General features: G+C 41.1%; 1 protein-coding gene across 4 annotated transcripts in view; it reads right to left on the reverse strand.

The window, feature by feature from the left end:
* Window positions 1-1,201: 1,201 nt before the first annotated feature.
* The window catches only part of TXNRD1 (thioredoxin reductase 1), a 57,750-nt gene continuing 41,304 nt past the window's right edge, over window positions 1,202-17,647 (reverse strand). For all 4 annotated transcript variants that reach the window (XM_039877912.1, XM_039877910.1, XM_039877913.1 and 1 more), the window contains 4 exons: window positions 16,480-16,587; window positions 14,195-14,290; window positions 12,222-12,356; window positions 1,202-3,090 (listed from right to left, as the gene is read on the reverse strand). In XM_039877912.1, the coding sequence (XP_039733846.1) occupies window positions 3,028-3,090; window positions 12,222-12,356; window positions 14,195-14,290; window positions 16,480-16,587 (402 nt within the window). In that variant the 3' untranslated portion in view covers window positions 1,202-3,027. The remainder of the gene's footprint in view (window positions 3,091-12,221; window positions 12,357-14,194; window positions 14,291-16,479; window positions 16,588-17,647) is intronic.

Consider the following 17,647-nt stretch of genomic DNA (forward strand, 5'->3'; position numbering starts at 1 on the left):
GACCGAGAAATCATCCTTTCTCCCCCAGACCACTGCAGTAGCCTTCATCCTGCCCAAAGCCTCCGGCTGCCCTCAGCCCAGCCACCAGAGTGCTCTTGACACTCTAAGTGGGACCATTCAGTCCCCTCCTCTGCTCAGAGTCCTTCAGTGGCTCCCAAGAGCACCGGTTCATAATGACCTGGGTACTTATCACCATCTAGCATTCTATAAATCGACTTATGATTTCTGCCTGTTTCCTTCAACTGTAACGTAAACCCCTTGAGGAAAAAGGTTATTGATGCTTGTTCATTGCTGAACTCACCGGCCTAGAATAGTACCTGGAACATAGTATTTACTGAAGAAATGAAGGAGTGACTATGTACATTCACCCACCCCACCTAACCACACACCCCTTCAGAGCAAGGTCTGTGTTTGTTTCAGTCATATATATACATATAAAGAAAAAGATTTATTGTAAGAATTGATTAATGCAGGTACGAAGGCTGAGAATCCCACGATATGCCGTCTGCAGGCTGGAGCCTCGGAAAGCAGTGGTGTCGTTCAATCCGAGTCCAAAGGTCTGAGAACCGGGGGGCGCCGAGGGCAGAAGATGGATGTCTCAGCTCAGGCAACCAGGTAGGAAGAGCCAAATTCTCTTCTTTCTATTAAGGGCATCGGTGGGATGGATGATGCCCATCCATACCAGGGAGAGCAAACCGCTTTACTGAGTCCACTGATTCAAAATGCTAATTTCACTCAGAAACACCTTCACGAACCCACCTGAAATAATGTTTAGCCAAATATCTGGGCATCCCATGATCCAGTCAGGTTGACACATAATTTAACCATCACAGTGATTATTCAGTTGGTATCCACTGTGTCTTGGACATAAGGGGCATTCCCTGATTTTGTTTCTTGCCTCTTCAAGCAATAACAGCAACAGGCGGCCATGGGCTTTACAAAGTGCTGGGACCCAGAGTGAGCTGGAGTGGGGTGGGGCGGTTCTGCCACCCTAAAGACCAAGACTGACGGGTTAAATCAGGAGAAGCTGAAAACTGGACTTTGAAGAGCCGACGTCGCTAACATGTAACGTCAGCACGCTGACCAGGTCTGAGGGCCCAGCGTCACCGCCCCTCACTTGGCAGCTAGTTCTCACGATCCTCACCACAAAAGCTTGTACAAAGAATCCCAAGACCACCAGTCAGTAAGAAGGCACACAGGGTGGATAGCAATACCTTTTAATGGTTCACATTGTGTTTTTTTTCCCCTAAAGATTTATAACAAAAACACGTGGAACTTAATAGGAATTTCAATACATTGGGCGATTACAGAACCTAAACAAGACAAGTCCGTAAAGTATGGTCCTTCTTGCGGGGGCAGAAGGCTCTGTTCCACTAAGCAGAGAGAAACCACAACATGATTAGGCACGATCATCTCATGCTGCCTAGTGTTCTGGTTTCGGAGACTGGCAGACTTGGAGACAAAACAAATTAAAAAAATAAAACTCAACAGTCAACTGCCTCGATTTGCTTGTCCTTTCTTCCTTTTCTCATTTTTGTCATATAACCAGATGAGGACGTGAGGCAGAGCCCTGGGGGACAGGGTGAGGTGCTCTGCTGACCGAAGGCCAGCCGATGCAGGAGTTCCCTGAGGCGACCGAGAAATGGACTTTGAACCAACCACTGGAGCTACAAGAACTGTTGGTGGGAGGCCTGGTGTCCATAGCACATGGTTAAAATCCAACTTCTACAGTGAGAAGACCAAAATATAACCCTTAGTACATTTACATAGAAATCTGTAACTGCAGAGTTAATACCTGTTCATCATAATACAAGTTGGAATGCTAACAAGGCGTGAACACTTCTGCCAAAAGCCCACCAGGCACAGTCATTCATTCAACAGAAGAAATCAAAACCATTTGGTTTTTAAATAAAAATCCTTCACATCCACCTGTATTCAATAATAATAATAACTTATGACATTAATGGCTTCCTTAAAAACAAGCAATAACCACAAAAGAGTTAAATCGTAAGTGTGGAAAGACCTATTTTCCTATAAATGTAGTTCTTAGAAAGGGACAGATACATAACACACATGAAAAATAAAGCCGTGATATTTTGTTTTTAGCTTAAAGCTAATGTTACCAAAAAAAAAAAAAATTTTTTAGAAAAGTGAATGTTTCACTTAGACCTGCACGCAATAATCTAAATAAAGACATTTCCCCATTTCAGGTGTCCATCTGCTTCTATGATAAATAATGGTGTAAATTATATTAGGCTACCAAGTTCCATGCAGTGGAATATTACTTCAAATAGGCTGGCCAAGTAGCCATTTCCTTTCCTAAACAGAAAAATAATAATTAGTGATGTAGCACACGGGGGCAAATCTGGCCAGACTCAATGATAACTGTACTTGTTTTGAACATATAACTGAGTAGGGGAGACACTGCTAAACAAGCCAGTCGAGCAGCACAGCACATTCGAGTCCCAGGGTGGTTCACCGTCTGTCAGGGGACAGGCCACTTCACCCCTAAGTGAGCCAAATCACGCCTTCCAAGCAAGAAGGCACCTTATTTGCATACTAGAGCCATGACTTGCTTTTGGACAAAAATCGAGTGCTAACATTTTTCATCTCTAGTATCATTAACACTTTGGAAAAAAATAAAATAAAAAAATAATCAACATTAGAAAGCTTGACAATGAGAATAAGAAAAACCACACAAGGAAAGTCACGCTGAAACTGCTTCGACAGTTGTTCCGTCACTGCCCACCACCTGGGCTTGCGGCCAGTGACTTCATGGACGCATCCTTTCGATGCACCGCCGAAGGTCAGTTTCAAGTCCATTGTGGTGACCCCAGTGTGATGCTGCCTGCCTTCCACTCACCAGCTCCTACCCACGAGATCCGAGGGGGCCTGGCGTGGTGTGAGCACAGGACACATGGGTGTCAAGGCCCGAGAACCTTCCTGAAAGCTCCACCTTGGATTCGGGCGAGGAGGCACCGTAGTGTCTGGAAAACGTGGCGGCAGCATCCACACTGGGACTTAACCTCAGCAGCCGGTCTGCAGGATGCTTCCCCCAGAACGCTTGGTCACTGACAGGGTCGTGAACACCTGCAGGAGGAGACAGCACGAGATACTCAGACACCAAGCCAATGAGCTCACGGGGGGTAGTACAGATCACACCATTCGGATTGAGAACGAGTTAAGCGACTACTTAAAATGAATGAATGAAACAGAGAAGTAATATGACTAAGGAAAGCCTCAATTTCTCCAGAGGATAAATGGGGAAAAAAAAACATTTCAAAACCAAGGTGAAAGAGAAAAAAAAAACTGAGGTTATATCTAATGACATTTATTGGCATAAGGATGATGAAAACAAATCAGTCACCCTAGTTGCTTGTCTATTCTCTAAAAGAAACGCATCATGAAATATTTTGGATCCGTAGAAAGGGATAAGTGTATTATTACAAACACCCATGTGCCCACCCAGCTCAGGGAGCTTTATGAACACGGTTAGAGCCCCAAGTGAGCCCCTCCCCGGGCATCTCCCCACCTCCCCCTCATCAGTGCTCACCATTCCTAGGCATTTTTCCTGCTTTCTTTTGCAGGTTTTTAAAACCTTTACGTGAAAGTGGCAAGATGATGTACGTACTCTACTGCTACCTGCTTCTTGGCACGATTCTCTATTTCTGTGAGTCACCCGTATGAACAGAAATAGCTCTAATTCTTCCATTTTTCACTGAATAGTATTCAGTTACTACAATACACTATATATGCTGTACACTACAATACTCGATTATTCAAATAGTGAATCTATTACGATGACATATCCAGGCTCCTTTGGCTGGCCTTCCAAGCTATTGCCAACATGCTCTGTGACATTCCAATAGTCTCCTCGCACACAGAGCTAGAGCTGGAGGGAAGGTGCAACTTTGACGTGATGGGATTTCCGAGGTGCCTGACCAACTGACCCTCTCACCTGACATGACTACAAGTTCTTGTTTCACATCCTTGCAAACGTTTGGTGTTTGCAGACTTAAGAGTCTTACCATCTGCAGGCAGCTTTTACTTGCTACTGATGAAGATCACTTATACACAAAAACAACGGTTCTCAAACTTTAGTGAACGAAGCCTGGTCACGTACTGATTAAATACACAGAAGATATACGGGCTTTAATTTGGCAGACCTAGGAAGGGCCCAGGAATCTCGTTTCCAGCGAGAATGCCAGGTGATTCGTTGTAATGCAGGTTGCCTGTGAACCACGTTACAATTTCCCGTGGAACACAAGTGTTGGCAATGCACTGTGAATTCCTGGAAACACCCAGGAATTCAGGCGGAGGCAGCTCGGATTTGTGGGGAGGAATTCCCCAGAGGCGGAAGCTACCCAGAGAAAGATCTCCAGAAGTCTGCATGCAGGTCCCCATCTCTGGCTGAATACCAAACTGGGCAGGACCCTGCAAGGCCCGGGAAGAAAGTACAGCCAGAGAGCTGTGAGCCCAACAACCACCAGCGCCCATTTGGCGTTGGGAGTCCAGAGGCCTCACCGAGGCAAAGTGGAGACCCCAGAAAGCCACACTAAGCATTACCAGCCTAGAGTAAAAGCTACTCTAGACCACCTGAATGAAGCTTAAAACTAGCCTCCAAAGCATCAAATGAGCCATGAAGACGTTAACGGTCCGACACAAGAAAATGCTATCTTCTTTAAAGAAGGATGACAAAACCCAGGTACTGAAAGGCGGGGAAAAAAAAGATTTAAAGTGCTGAAAGGAAAAAAAAAAAAAAAAAAAAAAAACCCTGTCAACCTAGAATTCTACAGTCAACAAAAATGTACTTCCATGAAGAAAGCAAACTAAAGACATTTTCAGACAAACGAAAGCTAGTGATTTTGTCACTAACAACCAACACTACCAAAATGTTCAAGATACTTGCAGCTGAGGGAAATGGTAACTAGGGAATGACACCTTTCCCTACAAAGGAGAAACAGCCTCACTGTCACCTGCATGGCACTTGGCAGCCACAGCCTGCCTGCTCTTATGAAACCCTCCTTCCCTCATGACTCAGGGCAAAATGTTCCCCTCGCGCCAGGCTGTGCTTTGAATCCCATCCCCTCGCGTTCTTATTTAATGCATCACTCGCCGCTGCCCCTTTGTATTCTTAACCTTGCTTTCCCAGTGGTTCTTTCTCAGGTTGCATTTATCGTGAAAAAATTCTCCCTCGATCCTATGACCGACCACCTCTAACACCATCTCTCATCCTCTTTACAGCCCAAATCTTAGGCTGTTGGTATTTCTGGTCTATTTTTATTCCTCGTTTCACTGAAATCTGGCTTCCGTCCCCGCCATTCCACACGCACACCTCCCCTGCGGTTCCTCGGAAATTCTAACTGCCAAACCCAGAGGGCACCTTGCAGTTTCCATTTCCCAGTCTCTCCGCAGCATTTCTTGCTGTTGAGCTCACCTACCTGTTAACAATTCTTCCCTCTTCTTGTTTCCCATTTCTTTCTTTTGTGGCTATTCCTCAGCCACGGCATAGGTGTCCTGAGACCCCAATGGCCCCCAGCCCTTGGGGTGGCCAGAGCCCTTGGGGTGGCCAGAGCCCCTGGGCTGGCTGGCTCTAGGCCTCAGCCACCTACTGTACTCACTTCAATGTGCTGTGCAAATACTGCCACTGTCCCCGTGTGTGGGACGTGACCAGGCCGGAACGCACTGCCCCAGGGTTCTATCGTAAGTTCTCTCCCCTTTAGATACTGTCCATTCACAGTGGTCTCACTCGGTCCCTTTTAGGCAGATGAATTAGCCAACTCTCCAGTCATTGGGTCTCTCCTGAGCCAAACACCAGTAAGACCTAACAAACATATTGGAAGACACCTTAAACCTGACAAGCCCAGCACTGACCCCTGTATCATCCTTCAATCCGGTTCCCCTCAGTGGACAGCATCATCACTACTTGGATGCCCAAGCCGCACGCCTGGTATTTATTCTTAATTCTTCTATCTTCATTACTGTGACAGGTAATCAATTATTAAGTTACATATTTTGCTTATCTGTCAAATTGAATCTCTCTTTGTTATCACTAACACTTAGTTCAGGTCTTTAGAATTCCGACTGAACAACTATGAGATATTCATTAGCTTCCGAAACATACAGTGCTTCGCACCCCCGTGATAACCTTCTGTACGGACCAGGCTTTATACGTTTCCAGACTGTTGGGATGCAGACTTGGGGGGAGAGGCCTGCTCTGGCCAAGGACACGTGTGTGGCAGTGAACACCAGGTGAGCCTTCCTCTCTACCCCAGGGAGAGGCTGCTCCATCAGCCTGGCCCTGGAGTGAAGATGGCATGGAAGCTGACTGCAGCTGATCCGTGATGACAGTAAAGCACCAGCAAGGAATAAGCCTTTCCTTTTATAAGCAAAACAAACCAAAACAAAAACACCACCCAAACTGTCCATCTATGTTGCCCAGGTCTGAAAACACAAAAAGGCTTTGTGTTCGATCAATTAAATTTAGAAACAATTAAAACTTCAATCCAAATCATTATGGTGAGAGTCTATAAAGTCCATCTGTCCTGCTCTACCGGACCAAGCTTCTCAAGCTGTTAAGCATCTTACTGAGATTGGGGGCCATGGCTTATTTCGGAGTCTTGCGTGGACTCAGTGTGCGCCCACATCCTTGTCGGCACGCCTAGGCACCCAGACAATATTTTTAGTCAGCTGACTTTTTGATTCCTGAGAAACTGGTTTGTAATAAAAAAAGGAAAGGGCACAAAAAAATCAAGGCCACTTTGCCCTACACAGATCAAAGCAACAGGAATCAGCATCAAAACTACTTCTGAATAAAAGGGGAAAATACTTTTGTGTAAAGAAAGAACAATATTGAGAAAAGCCCTCAGTCTGTTTTGGACTTAAAGCAGTGGCAAAGCCTTTTTTACTTCCTTATATACCGATACATCATCAGCACCTCAAAAAATTCAGACCCAAATAATAATGGCCAGTATCTGAAAACATTTAAAATATTAAGCCAGAAGAAACTATAAATAATTCACATCCCAAAAAATAACACTTATAAGAGGTTCATCCCTGCTAGCAAAGATATGTAAAAAAAATCCTTGAAATAGTTATCCTTTTTATACTTACTGTAGAAAAATTTACACTGAATTTTGCAACACTTTCATTAGCACTCAAATTCAATGCTGATGACACTGTAAGCTAGTACGACTTTTTTGAAAAGCAATAAAATTCCTTTGTTTAAAAAATGTGTGACTGTGGATGAGTATGGAAAGACAATACGCGATAATGAAAATAGCTGTTAGGACGATGATATCATGGGCAATTCAAAATGCCACCATACACGCTCTCTTTTCAATTTTTACAAAGGAAGAAAAATAAAGAGCCAGAGAATGCATTAAAACAAATTTCTGGCGTGAATTTGCCACCTTAAATTTTCTTCCTAGGAATTAATTTAGAAATAGAACATGTAGGGGATTTGGATCAAAAACAAAACCCATCAAAAAATGAAAGCAGGAAAAAAAGAGCACTTATCTATTTTTCTTATACTGATAACACGCTTATCTTAAAAAGATGGAGGAAGCCAATATACTGCCATTGTTGAATAATCTATGTGAAAAAACTGATGGGGTTAATTTTTATAAAAATTTCGTTTGCACATAGCTGCTTTAGAATTTTCATAAAAACATAGTTTTTAAAAATGAGCATAGAGGCTGCCCCTTCACGTTTTTCTATCCCAGCACAAAGAAGACTTACAAAGGGTCAAACGTTGCTACAGGCATTCACCTCGTATTCACATCTGGCCCCAAAACATCCCAGAGTCACAAGACCCCGTCGCTCTAGACTGTGATTATGTTGACTAATAAAACAAAACTTTTGATGTTTGGCACTAAAATTCATTTTAAGACATTTCATAGGGGTCTTTTCTAAGTTTTCTTTTTTTTTTTTTTTCCTCTTGAGCTATTATATTTCTCCTACAAATAAACTTGATTAGTTGAAATTACTACTCCAAATGATGTACAATCCATTTCCCATTCAGTAACTGCTGCTCAGATGTCCGGAGTAAATTATCTCCATACTGAATAATAACACTCATGAGTCACTGATGCTCCTGGCCCCAGAGTCCCTCTCATATCAACACCAAGGGGCTTCCAGTTAAAACAAGAGTAGTTCCGCCTCCTCTGAGAGCAATTCCAGAAAGAAACTCTTTTGGAATGATTCTGCTCCAAAAAGCAGTCTCGACTGAGGAATCTGTCAATTTTTCTAAGTAATCACTCCTCAGAGCCAAAAGTTGCTGAATTGCCCAGGTTATTTTATCGAAATGGTATGAATGTTTCATTTGATGCTTCATTCCGTCAACCACCCACAGCTGGCCGGGAGCTGTGGCTCGTTCTAGACACTTTTAAAGCAGTGCTCAGGGCCAGTTTTTAAATTATTTATTTCTAATCCATCCAATGGACTGGAATTTGTGAAATCCAACAAAAATGTATTAGGAAAATGGACTTTTAAAGCCATGTAAAAATAAAACCCAGTATCTTATTATATCAGATATTGTCAAATTACTCTTAAAGTTTCTAAACCTTTCTTCTTCATTTCCATGTCACTGTGGACTAGTGACAAATGGTGTGGTCAGCATTTTGAGCAGCACCCTTGTACAGTATATAGCTAGCCATGAAAAAAACAGTAGGTCCAATAGCAAATCCAATTACTGTCCAAGTCAGAACCCCGCAGAGTTGCTAAAAATCCCCTTCCAATCAAACTTCACCTTCCCTTGATCAACTTTAAAAAAGATAAACGCAGTCAGGGGTCAGAAGCCTTTGGTTTTTCAAAATCCAGGTTCTAAGTAGTTCATGACCGGGGTTTTTTATACATCCTTCCTCATCACCTAATCTCCTTAAAAACACTATAATGATGACCTTTCAGTGAAGCCACATCATCTGTAACAAAATACTCTGGAGAAAACCAGCTAACAGACGAAGTCACTGAGTGTCTACTAAACGCCAGAAACTCTCCAAGGTGCTTTCCACATAGCTCTGCTCATCACCCCTAGGAGTTAGACATTATCTGTATTTTATTTAGTGTATAAATAAACTATGCTTCTGAAAAGCTGGGTGACACAGCCAGGTTCGGTGAGAAGAATCTGCTGAGAGATCACAACCCAGGTCTGTGTGTCTCCACCACGCTCATGTCGCCACCAATAAATCATTTCCATTTTTGAAATTCTACATCAAACATCACTGGAAGGTCTGTGCCAACGGAGCACCATCGTACAGCGCGGTGCCTTGAACGCCAGACTGCGGGGGTTGGAATCCTGGCTCTACCACTTCCGAGCTGGGTAACTGTGCTCGACCCCTCCGTCCTCATGTGTCAGGTGGAGACACCACTGCCACCGACCTCACGGAGTTCTCCCGGGACTAAACAAGGTAACTCGCACAAGAGCAGAGCGCAGACGGCAACCATTCTCAGTAACCCCCTCTTCCCATTTCCAATCAGCTGGCCTGTACTGTCAACTCTGCTTCCTATCTCAATGTCTCAATGGCTCTCAATTCCCACTGCCACCACCACAGTGCCAGCTACCAATTCCTCCTCCCCCGCGGCTAGACGTGCCTCCTCCAGGCCACTTTCCATGCTGAATCCCAATGCCCCCAGACAAAGTGAAAATACCTGCACCTTGGTTTGCAAGGCCATGGCCTTCCACTTAACTTCTCCTGCATGTGTGCGTGTGTAAACATATTTTTTTAAACCTCCCTTAAAGCTCTTCAAGCTACAGCAGTATTGAGAGTCTTTTAGCTCTCTTTTAGCCATACTCTCTGCCACAGGGGGCTTTTATCTGGTGTTCCTTCTCACTGGCTAACACCAACATTCTTCTAGTCTGAGGCAAGAACTCCCTCCTTAACCACCCTGCCCGAAATCCCTACTCCAAACAGCCCTTTATACTATTTACCCCGATCCTAGAACTCGTCACACTGAACTGTAATTGTCACTTCAGTCATCTGCCTCTCTGCTCCTAAACGAGAGCCCGGCATAGTGCTACGTAGGTAACTGCACAACGAGTGTGCTCATACAGTGACGGAGCAGCCGACTTTTTATCTCATTGATCAGCTAACAGCTTGGAAAGAAAAAGGCCAAAAAAAAAAAAAGCCCTATGAAAAAGGTGGAGCGTTAGCTTCTGAGCTTCAAAGTCATAAGAGAACCAACAGATGGTGACGCACAGGGCTAGTGTTTAAAAAAAGGTTCCCACATGTGCCAGGTACACCAAGGAGAACAAGCCTTTGGCTGGCCACCCTGGAGGCAGAGGCTTCAGGAAGACACCCTGCCTCTTCACCGCATCCCTCTGCCCAGCTGGCAGTCACCCTGCCAGAGGCTGCCTGGCTCACCACTGCCGGGGTCACAACACGACACCTTCGAGTGGGGCGGCAGGAGTCGAGCCCACGGCAGTCTTCTAACCAGCCCATGACAGCTGAGTTCAGATTAAAAAATTAGGCACAGATATGTAAATTGAGAAGTTATCTTATCATTCATATTGGAGATGACTGGTAGCTTCTAAGCATCTTGCACTGGCATCAACATTTTAAAATATACTCACTGTTGTGGGTTGAATTAAGTCCCCCAGACAGTTATGCTGAAGGAGTCCTAAGCCCCAGTACCTGTGGCCGTGACCGCATCTGGAAATAGGGTCTTTGCAGATGTAACCACGATGGATGTAACCACGAGTGGGACCTAATCCAGTGACCAAAGTCCTTATAATGAGAGAAACTTGGATACAGGCACACATGAGATAAGGCCATGTGAACCAGAGGCAGAAATTAGAGTGGTGCATCTCTAGTAATGGCACACAAGGATTGCCAGCAACCACGAAGCTATCAGAGGCAAGGAAGGATTCTTCTCTAGAGCATCTGGGGGAGCATGGCCCTGTGGACACCTTGTTTTCAGACTGCTAGCCTCCAGAGCTACGAGAGATATACTTGATGTTTTAAGCCACCCAGTTTGTACAGTTTGTGATACCTTGTTACAGCAGCCCTAGGAAACTAACACACTCAACTAAAAGTGTTTTAAGGGGGAAAAAAAGTTAACTGGCTCCTTCCCTAGGCAGACAGTAATAGTTTGAGACATTACACTGAATAAAAGATAAATTGCACATTCTTTAAGAGCATTAATCTAGACTCTTTTGAATTTTTGTTATATTTTTGAAGCTTAGTTTTAGTTCACCAGACAGCACTTTTCTAGAAATTAATGCCCTCATCACTGAACACGTTAATATTTTATGCTATCATCCCAGCCAGGTGCATATTAATTTAGAGGAGGATGCTACCCCTAACTGCAGAAACAGCAAAGCAAAAGGAAACTAAAATATTCTTCCAGGCCTTAAAACTGAAATTTCACACTCAGCAGAGTTCAGTTGTGCAAAGACAATCAAGAACAGAAACCAACCAGTTAGCAAGATGCTGAATGAAACCTGGCAGAGTGTCCACACACATGTGTGCATCTATGTATGTATGTGTGTGTGTGTGTTTACAAGCACAATGTACACCGTGGAAACCATGGTGACTATGGTGGCCAGATAACAATTGCAATTTTTAACTCCATACTTAAGCTGGAATCCTATGAGATGCCTCTTCCCAACCTTCACCATGTTTTCCAACACAGACACATTTTGAGTTTACAATCAATACTTAATAGTAAGCATCACGATATTCAACTCCTGGATAACCACGGACAAACATGAAGAAACACTGACACCCAGAGGCCCGGAGTGGTCAATTTCCAATTCTACTGTCATTTGCTTGATCTTTTAAAAGCATCATTTTCAAGTCTCCTTCTTGATACTAAAAGCTAAGAGGCAGACATATCATGTAACCTCAAGGTGGTTCTGAGATAACTCGTACTGAAGCTCTTTCTGGGTATGAATGTCATTATTAACTAACTACTAAGAAAATATAGGAGAAATGATAAAAAGATTTAAGCCACATCTCTATAAATTACTCTCATCGTTTTTACCATTTAATAGCCCCGACAGTACTACCAGGAATGAAAAACAATTCCAAAAAGAAAATGTGCGTTCTAGAGACAACGCCTTCCTTTGAGGTATTCTCGGTCACTAAAGAGCTGTAAAGAGGTAGAGAAGTAGCTCAAGTACAGCAGAAAGAACACTAGCTTCAGAGTCCTAGATCTGCCGCTTGTAAGCCAGACGATGTTGTGCACTTTTAAAGAGAGCTAAGGAAGTGCAAGTGACCCACCTCTGCACAGACGGGGTGGATTCCGATGGTGCTGTCCAGCTGCTTTTTGGTCAGGCCACACTTGAGCGCGGCTGCAAAGCCCTGTGTGACTTCTCCGGCATTTGGACCCAGTACATGGAAGCCCACGACACGTTCCTAAGATATTAAAAAAATCATTTTAACTAAGGTTTTAAGGATAGATAGCACAATTAGACTTAAGACCCTTGCAACCTGAAAACATTTTTGAAAGCAACAGGAAAATGTTTGGCAACTCTGAAATACCAGTGTGGGAATTATTTTGGATCAATTCTAAATCCCAAACTCGGGTGAATCTCTGATCTGATGCATTCTACTGTTCAGACTTCCAGCGCCAACTGTGACTGAGCTGGCTATCTAGACCAACGCCCAACCTTCTCCTGAGAGATGCAGCAGCTACTGCTGTAAGGTGCAGAGCCTTATCTAAGATTCAACACTCCGTGGAAACCAACCAGAAAGGAGGTCATTCTGTTGCCAAAGTAATGTAATATTTTCCACGTTCGACTTACATTATTCATCTTGACAATCGCAGGTTGAGTATATGGATAAGTAAAGCACAAAATATACTAGGTCTTAAAATATACTAGATGTACATGTAATAATATGGATAGATCTCGAAAAAATGAGGTTAAAAAAAGTTGCAACCTTCTGTTTAGCTGAGGACACCACTCAACTTAAACCACAATGAATAATGTTTATGGATACACCGTAGGTGGCAAACATACAAAAATATAAACTGGTGACACACTCCAATCTCAAAACAGTGTTGCTTCTGGGGTAGGGAAGGAGTGAGGGGTACAGGATCAAGAAGGAATACAAAAGACACAGGCAAAGGATAACGGTTAATAGCATAGAATCTACACTGCCTGGGATTGAGTTCCAGCTCTGTCATTAACTAGTAAGTGCCTGGCACAAGTACTTAACTTCCTACTAATGTATATGCACACAAACAAACTTTTAATAAAACTTACATCTAAAAAGAAAAAAACTATGTAAAATTGTTCTTCATGTCAACTCTGGATAGCTCATTATGGGTTATCCTAATATATTCATTTATTAAATATATCTATGATGACCTATTTTGCAGAAGATCCAGGTTTTCCTAAAACCCTCGGTTCTGCAAAAAACAATTTGCGACTGTGTTATCTAGAGCAGTAATTTCTAAACAGTACATACAGCTTAATGTTAAAATCCTTAGTTAGGAAAATTATGAGTTTATTAAGCTTGTATATAACATGTGGATTCTTATAGCATCATTTATTTTTACTAAGAACATTTTTCTCTTAAAATAAGATCCCAGCTAAGTTAAAAATTCCAGTTCTCATAAGATTTAATTCACACCACTTACAGAGTATGTGTGCAGACATACATGTGACCTGGGTTACAACACAAAATGGGGCAGTAGGTGGAAACATTTGAAAACCAATGGTTTATTCAATCACTCTGTAAGTATGGAAACAAGTTGTGCGAGGTCCGGGCATTTGCCCATAGGCCTTCACTTCCAACTGCTACATGTAGCAGCAAGCAAAGAAGCCTTAAATCAGAACCCAATTAAGAGCTCTTCCCATCACGGCTTTCTCATCTGTGCCAGCTGCTTAGGATATGAACTTGCACTACTCCTGCTCTTTTTCATTTTGCCATTATTTTCAGATAATCGATGACTTAATCGGTTCCCTTTCATATGCACAAACACAAACAGTTCTCAAGTCGTCTCTCTGGTTCTTTTATTCAGCAAGTTCTGACTACCTGCCTACTACGTGTAGGGCTCTGTGCCAGTGAAGCTGAGGGGACATCAAGCCGTGTCACCACGGTCTTTGCCCTTGGAAAATGTCTGCGTAGCTGGGGAGACCAACAGGCAGAAAAGTAAAGGAATGCAGTGTGTGTCACATGATCAAAATAGTTACATATTAAAAACAAAATGAAATTAGTTGAAAGGATTAAATGGGAATTACACTTACATTGTCTTTGATATTACAGACTATTTTTGCGTAGCATTTGTTGTTATCTCTTGATGGAATTGTCCATTCCAACGGCCAAAAGTAACTATGGTAAACCTAAGGAGATATAAGCACAATTAGATCCATCATCTTAGGATATTTGTTTGTCAAACACTAGCTGTGGTATGAAGACAACTTCAGTAGTTAGACTTTCATTAAATAATAAAATTTATGGACTAAATAGGAATCTGGTTGGAAAGTAAATGACTTTAAACTCCTTGTGGTCAGACCGTTTTTGCTAGAAGCTCATCCTTTAATTACATCTCAACCTCAAAAGAGTAAACCTTAAGTAATAACAACAAAGCAAGCAAACGAGAGAAAGAAGCCACAGAATTACTTGCTGCCTTGCCTTAAAAGTGTGTGGGGGGGCGGGGGGGAAGGGAAAAGAAACCCCAAACTCTCTTGTTACCTTACTGGAATGACAACCTTGAGCAAGAAACAAGGTGCCAGGAACAATTATAGCCATTACCTAGTTCTTTTGCTTATGCTTCCAAAGACATCTCCTCCTTTGGCATTTTTCACCAAAAGTATTAAAGGAAAGAAAAAAGGAGGGAGGGAAGATGGGCAAATGGAAGGACACACAGACTTCCTTATTGAAGTTTCAAAAACTTAAGTCCTGGATGACAACAGAGATTTATTTTCTCCTCACACTGTGAGCCTCAATTCAAAACACATACGGTTGGCTACCTTTTAAACATATACTGATTATGTAGAAATTATAATAAGTGCCTTTTATATTATAAAATGATGTGCACTTTTTAAAATGTGTTACAAAACTGAATGTACAGTATCATAGAATCACAATAATCACACAGAGAACAGATGATTAAAGAAATTAACCTCAATTGCTATGTTACAGGTATAATTCTGAGTAATTGCTTCCCATTTCCTTTATATTTTTCAAAATTTCTTCAACTCAAATTCAAATCCATTACTCTTATAATAAAAAATGCAAATTCTAATAAAACAAAATCCAAAGATTGTCTATCAAGAAATATGAGATATTTTAATACCTTTGATAGAACTCCGTTCTCAGAAAATAATCAGAGAAACAGACAATGAATAATGAAGAGGTTCATCACTCTAGTAATAATTGTGAAAAACTGTGAACTATCTAACAAAAGAATGGAATAAAAAATTATTGTATAGCATCCCTAAAAAAAAATGTTACAAGTCATTTAAAAAATAGTATTTTAAGGGGGAAATGCTCGTGGACCTAATATTAATTATAAAGTAGGATAGAAAATAGAATGTAACTTAATCACACATTTTAAAAAATGTAAGACATCTATAGCTACACAAAATTACACACAATATATAAACACTTATAAATACTTAAGAAACTAGAATATACCAAAATATTAATAGCAGTTATCTCTTCATGAATTAAAATTTCCTTTTAGTTTTCTCATTTTTCAAACTCCTTATAATGAAGATATACGTTTTTAAAATCCAAAAAGAATGTTAATAATGTTTACAAATAAATCAAGATCTTACATGCTACTACTAATGCATGTTATAAAGAAAAAGATTGCTAAGAGAGTTAAAATAGACTCTTATCATAAAATTTACTCTGATTCACAAAATCTGGTCTTTTAGAAGGTTTTACTAAAGACTTTTTCTCAAATGATTTTAAACAAGTCTTTTTGTGTACCCTTATTTGTGTACATGAAAATAGCATATTTCATGTGTATTTTCTTTGACTATATATAATAAAAGATGAGTGGCAAAGTTAATATATATCAGAATACAACGGTAGGAGAAAAATACTAACAGAACAGCAGAAATATAGTTAATTTTCTTCTTTGTATTTCCCTGTATTTTTCATATTTCCAACAATACTTTTTAAATAATAAAGATAAACCAGTAAAAGTGGCTTTAAAAAGTAGAAGTTATTAGTGGGTCAACTGACAAAACTGAAAAATAGAAGGTAGGTCAGATAAAAGTATTCTATCAACATTAAGTTTCCTAAAGATGATAACTATCCCGTGCTTATGTAAGAAAAGGTCCTTGATCACAGAAAATACACACTAAAGTATTTAGGAGTAAAGAGGCATTCAACTTACTCTCAAATGGAAATATGAAAAGTATAAAACAGACGGGCAAAATGTTAATAATACACGATTCTGGATTATGAGTACAAGGAAGTTCTTTGTACGATTTTCAACTTTTCCGTATGCTTCAAATTATTGTAAATTTGGGGTGGGGTGGGGAGTAACGATATAGGAGTAAAGAGTAGAACTTACCTCAACATTTTCTTCCCCAAATTTCTCCACAGCTTTCTCTTCAGAAAGGCCACAGGCACCATATTCCAAAGGAGTAAACACAGTTGTTGGAACATTTTCATAGTCACACTGTTTCAAAATGGAGAAGAATTATGATAGGAGAAATAATAGCTCAAAACAGCGTATACTTCAGAAAGGTTCAAAATTAGGGGACGAAAGCAGACTAATAAATTTCTACAAAAAGTACAGGAAGGTACAATCCCAGATATAAACCTGCAATGCTGAGAAACATTAACTGATATGACGAAGCTTTAGCGGAGGTTTAAAGTCTGGCAAGACCAGTCACGAATAAACGATTCACGTGGCTTCTCCATCCACCTACCAACTGCTGTTAATGACAAGGACATACTTTTCTTCTCCTTTTAATAAAGCAGCCAAGAAAACGATATCAGTGTACCCAATGTTGACGGTCTCGTTATCGGTGACAGAAACTAATAGACTTCTTTGGAAAATGAATTAGGTAATACACATTAAGAGTCATAAAAATAGTTTATACCTTTCGGTCCAATAACTCCACTCTTAGAAATCTATAACAATCTACAGAAAAAGCCACATACAGTGACTGAGCAGTGCTGCAGGAGACATCGACAGTGACAATACTGGAGCAGCTTTAGAATGCAAATAAGGAAGTGGTTCTATAATACGTACTCTCAGAGTAATGTCATGCGGGCATTAAAGAGAAATAAAAATGTAATGAAAACCACAGAAACAAAAAGCTAATGGTTATGACAGTATTTCCAAAGCATCTTTTTTGTTAATAGGCATAGATGACAAAAGGGTTCCGAAGTCAAAGAAGTTGTAAAATGCTGTATTAAGCAAATAAATAGGTTTCTCAGCTATCGGATTTCTCAGAGCCTTTATTACGCCGATGTGAACTGTAAAAAACATTATTATGTAAATGCGAAATATGTTTGTAAATGCTATTTGGTAAAAACCTTCCCAGTCGCATTTGTACACAGAAGTGAGCCTTTCTGCATCGAGAACATGAGAAATTGAATTCTCGCTCTCTAAAACCGTAAGATGAAATCTTTAAAATGTACCTCCCTCTAGAAACAATAAATAGAATCCTTTTCCTCTAAGAAGAACATAAACCTTTGGAATTCTGATTTAAAAGCAAAGGTAGACATCC

Source organism: Pteropus medius, unplaced genomic scaffold, assembly GCF_902729225.1.
Source record: "Pteropus medius unplaced genomic scaffold, Ma_sr-lr_union100, whole genome shotgun sequence".
Taxonomy (NCBI): Eukaryota; Metazoa; Chordata; class Mammalia; order Chiroptera; family Pteropodidae; genus Pteropus; species Pteropus medius.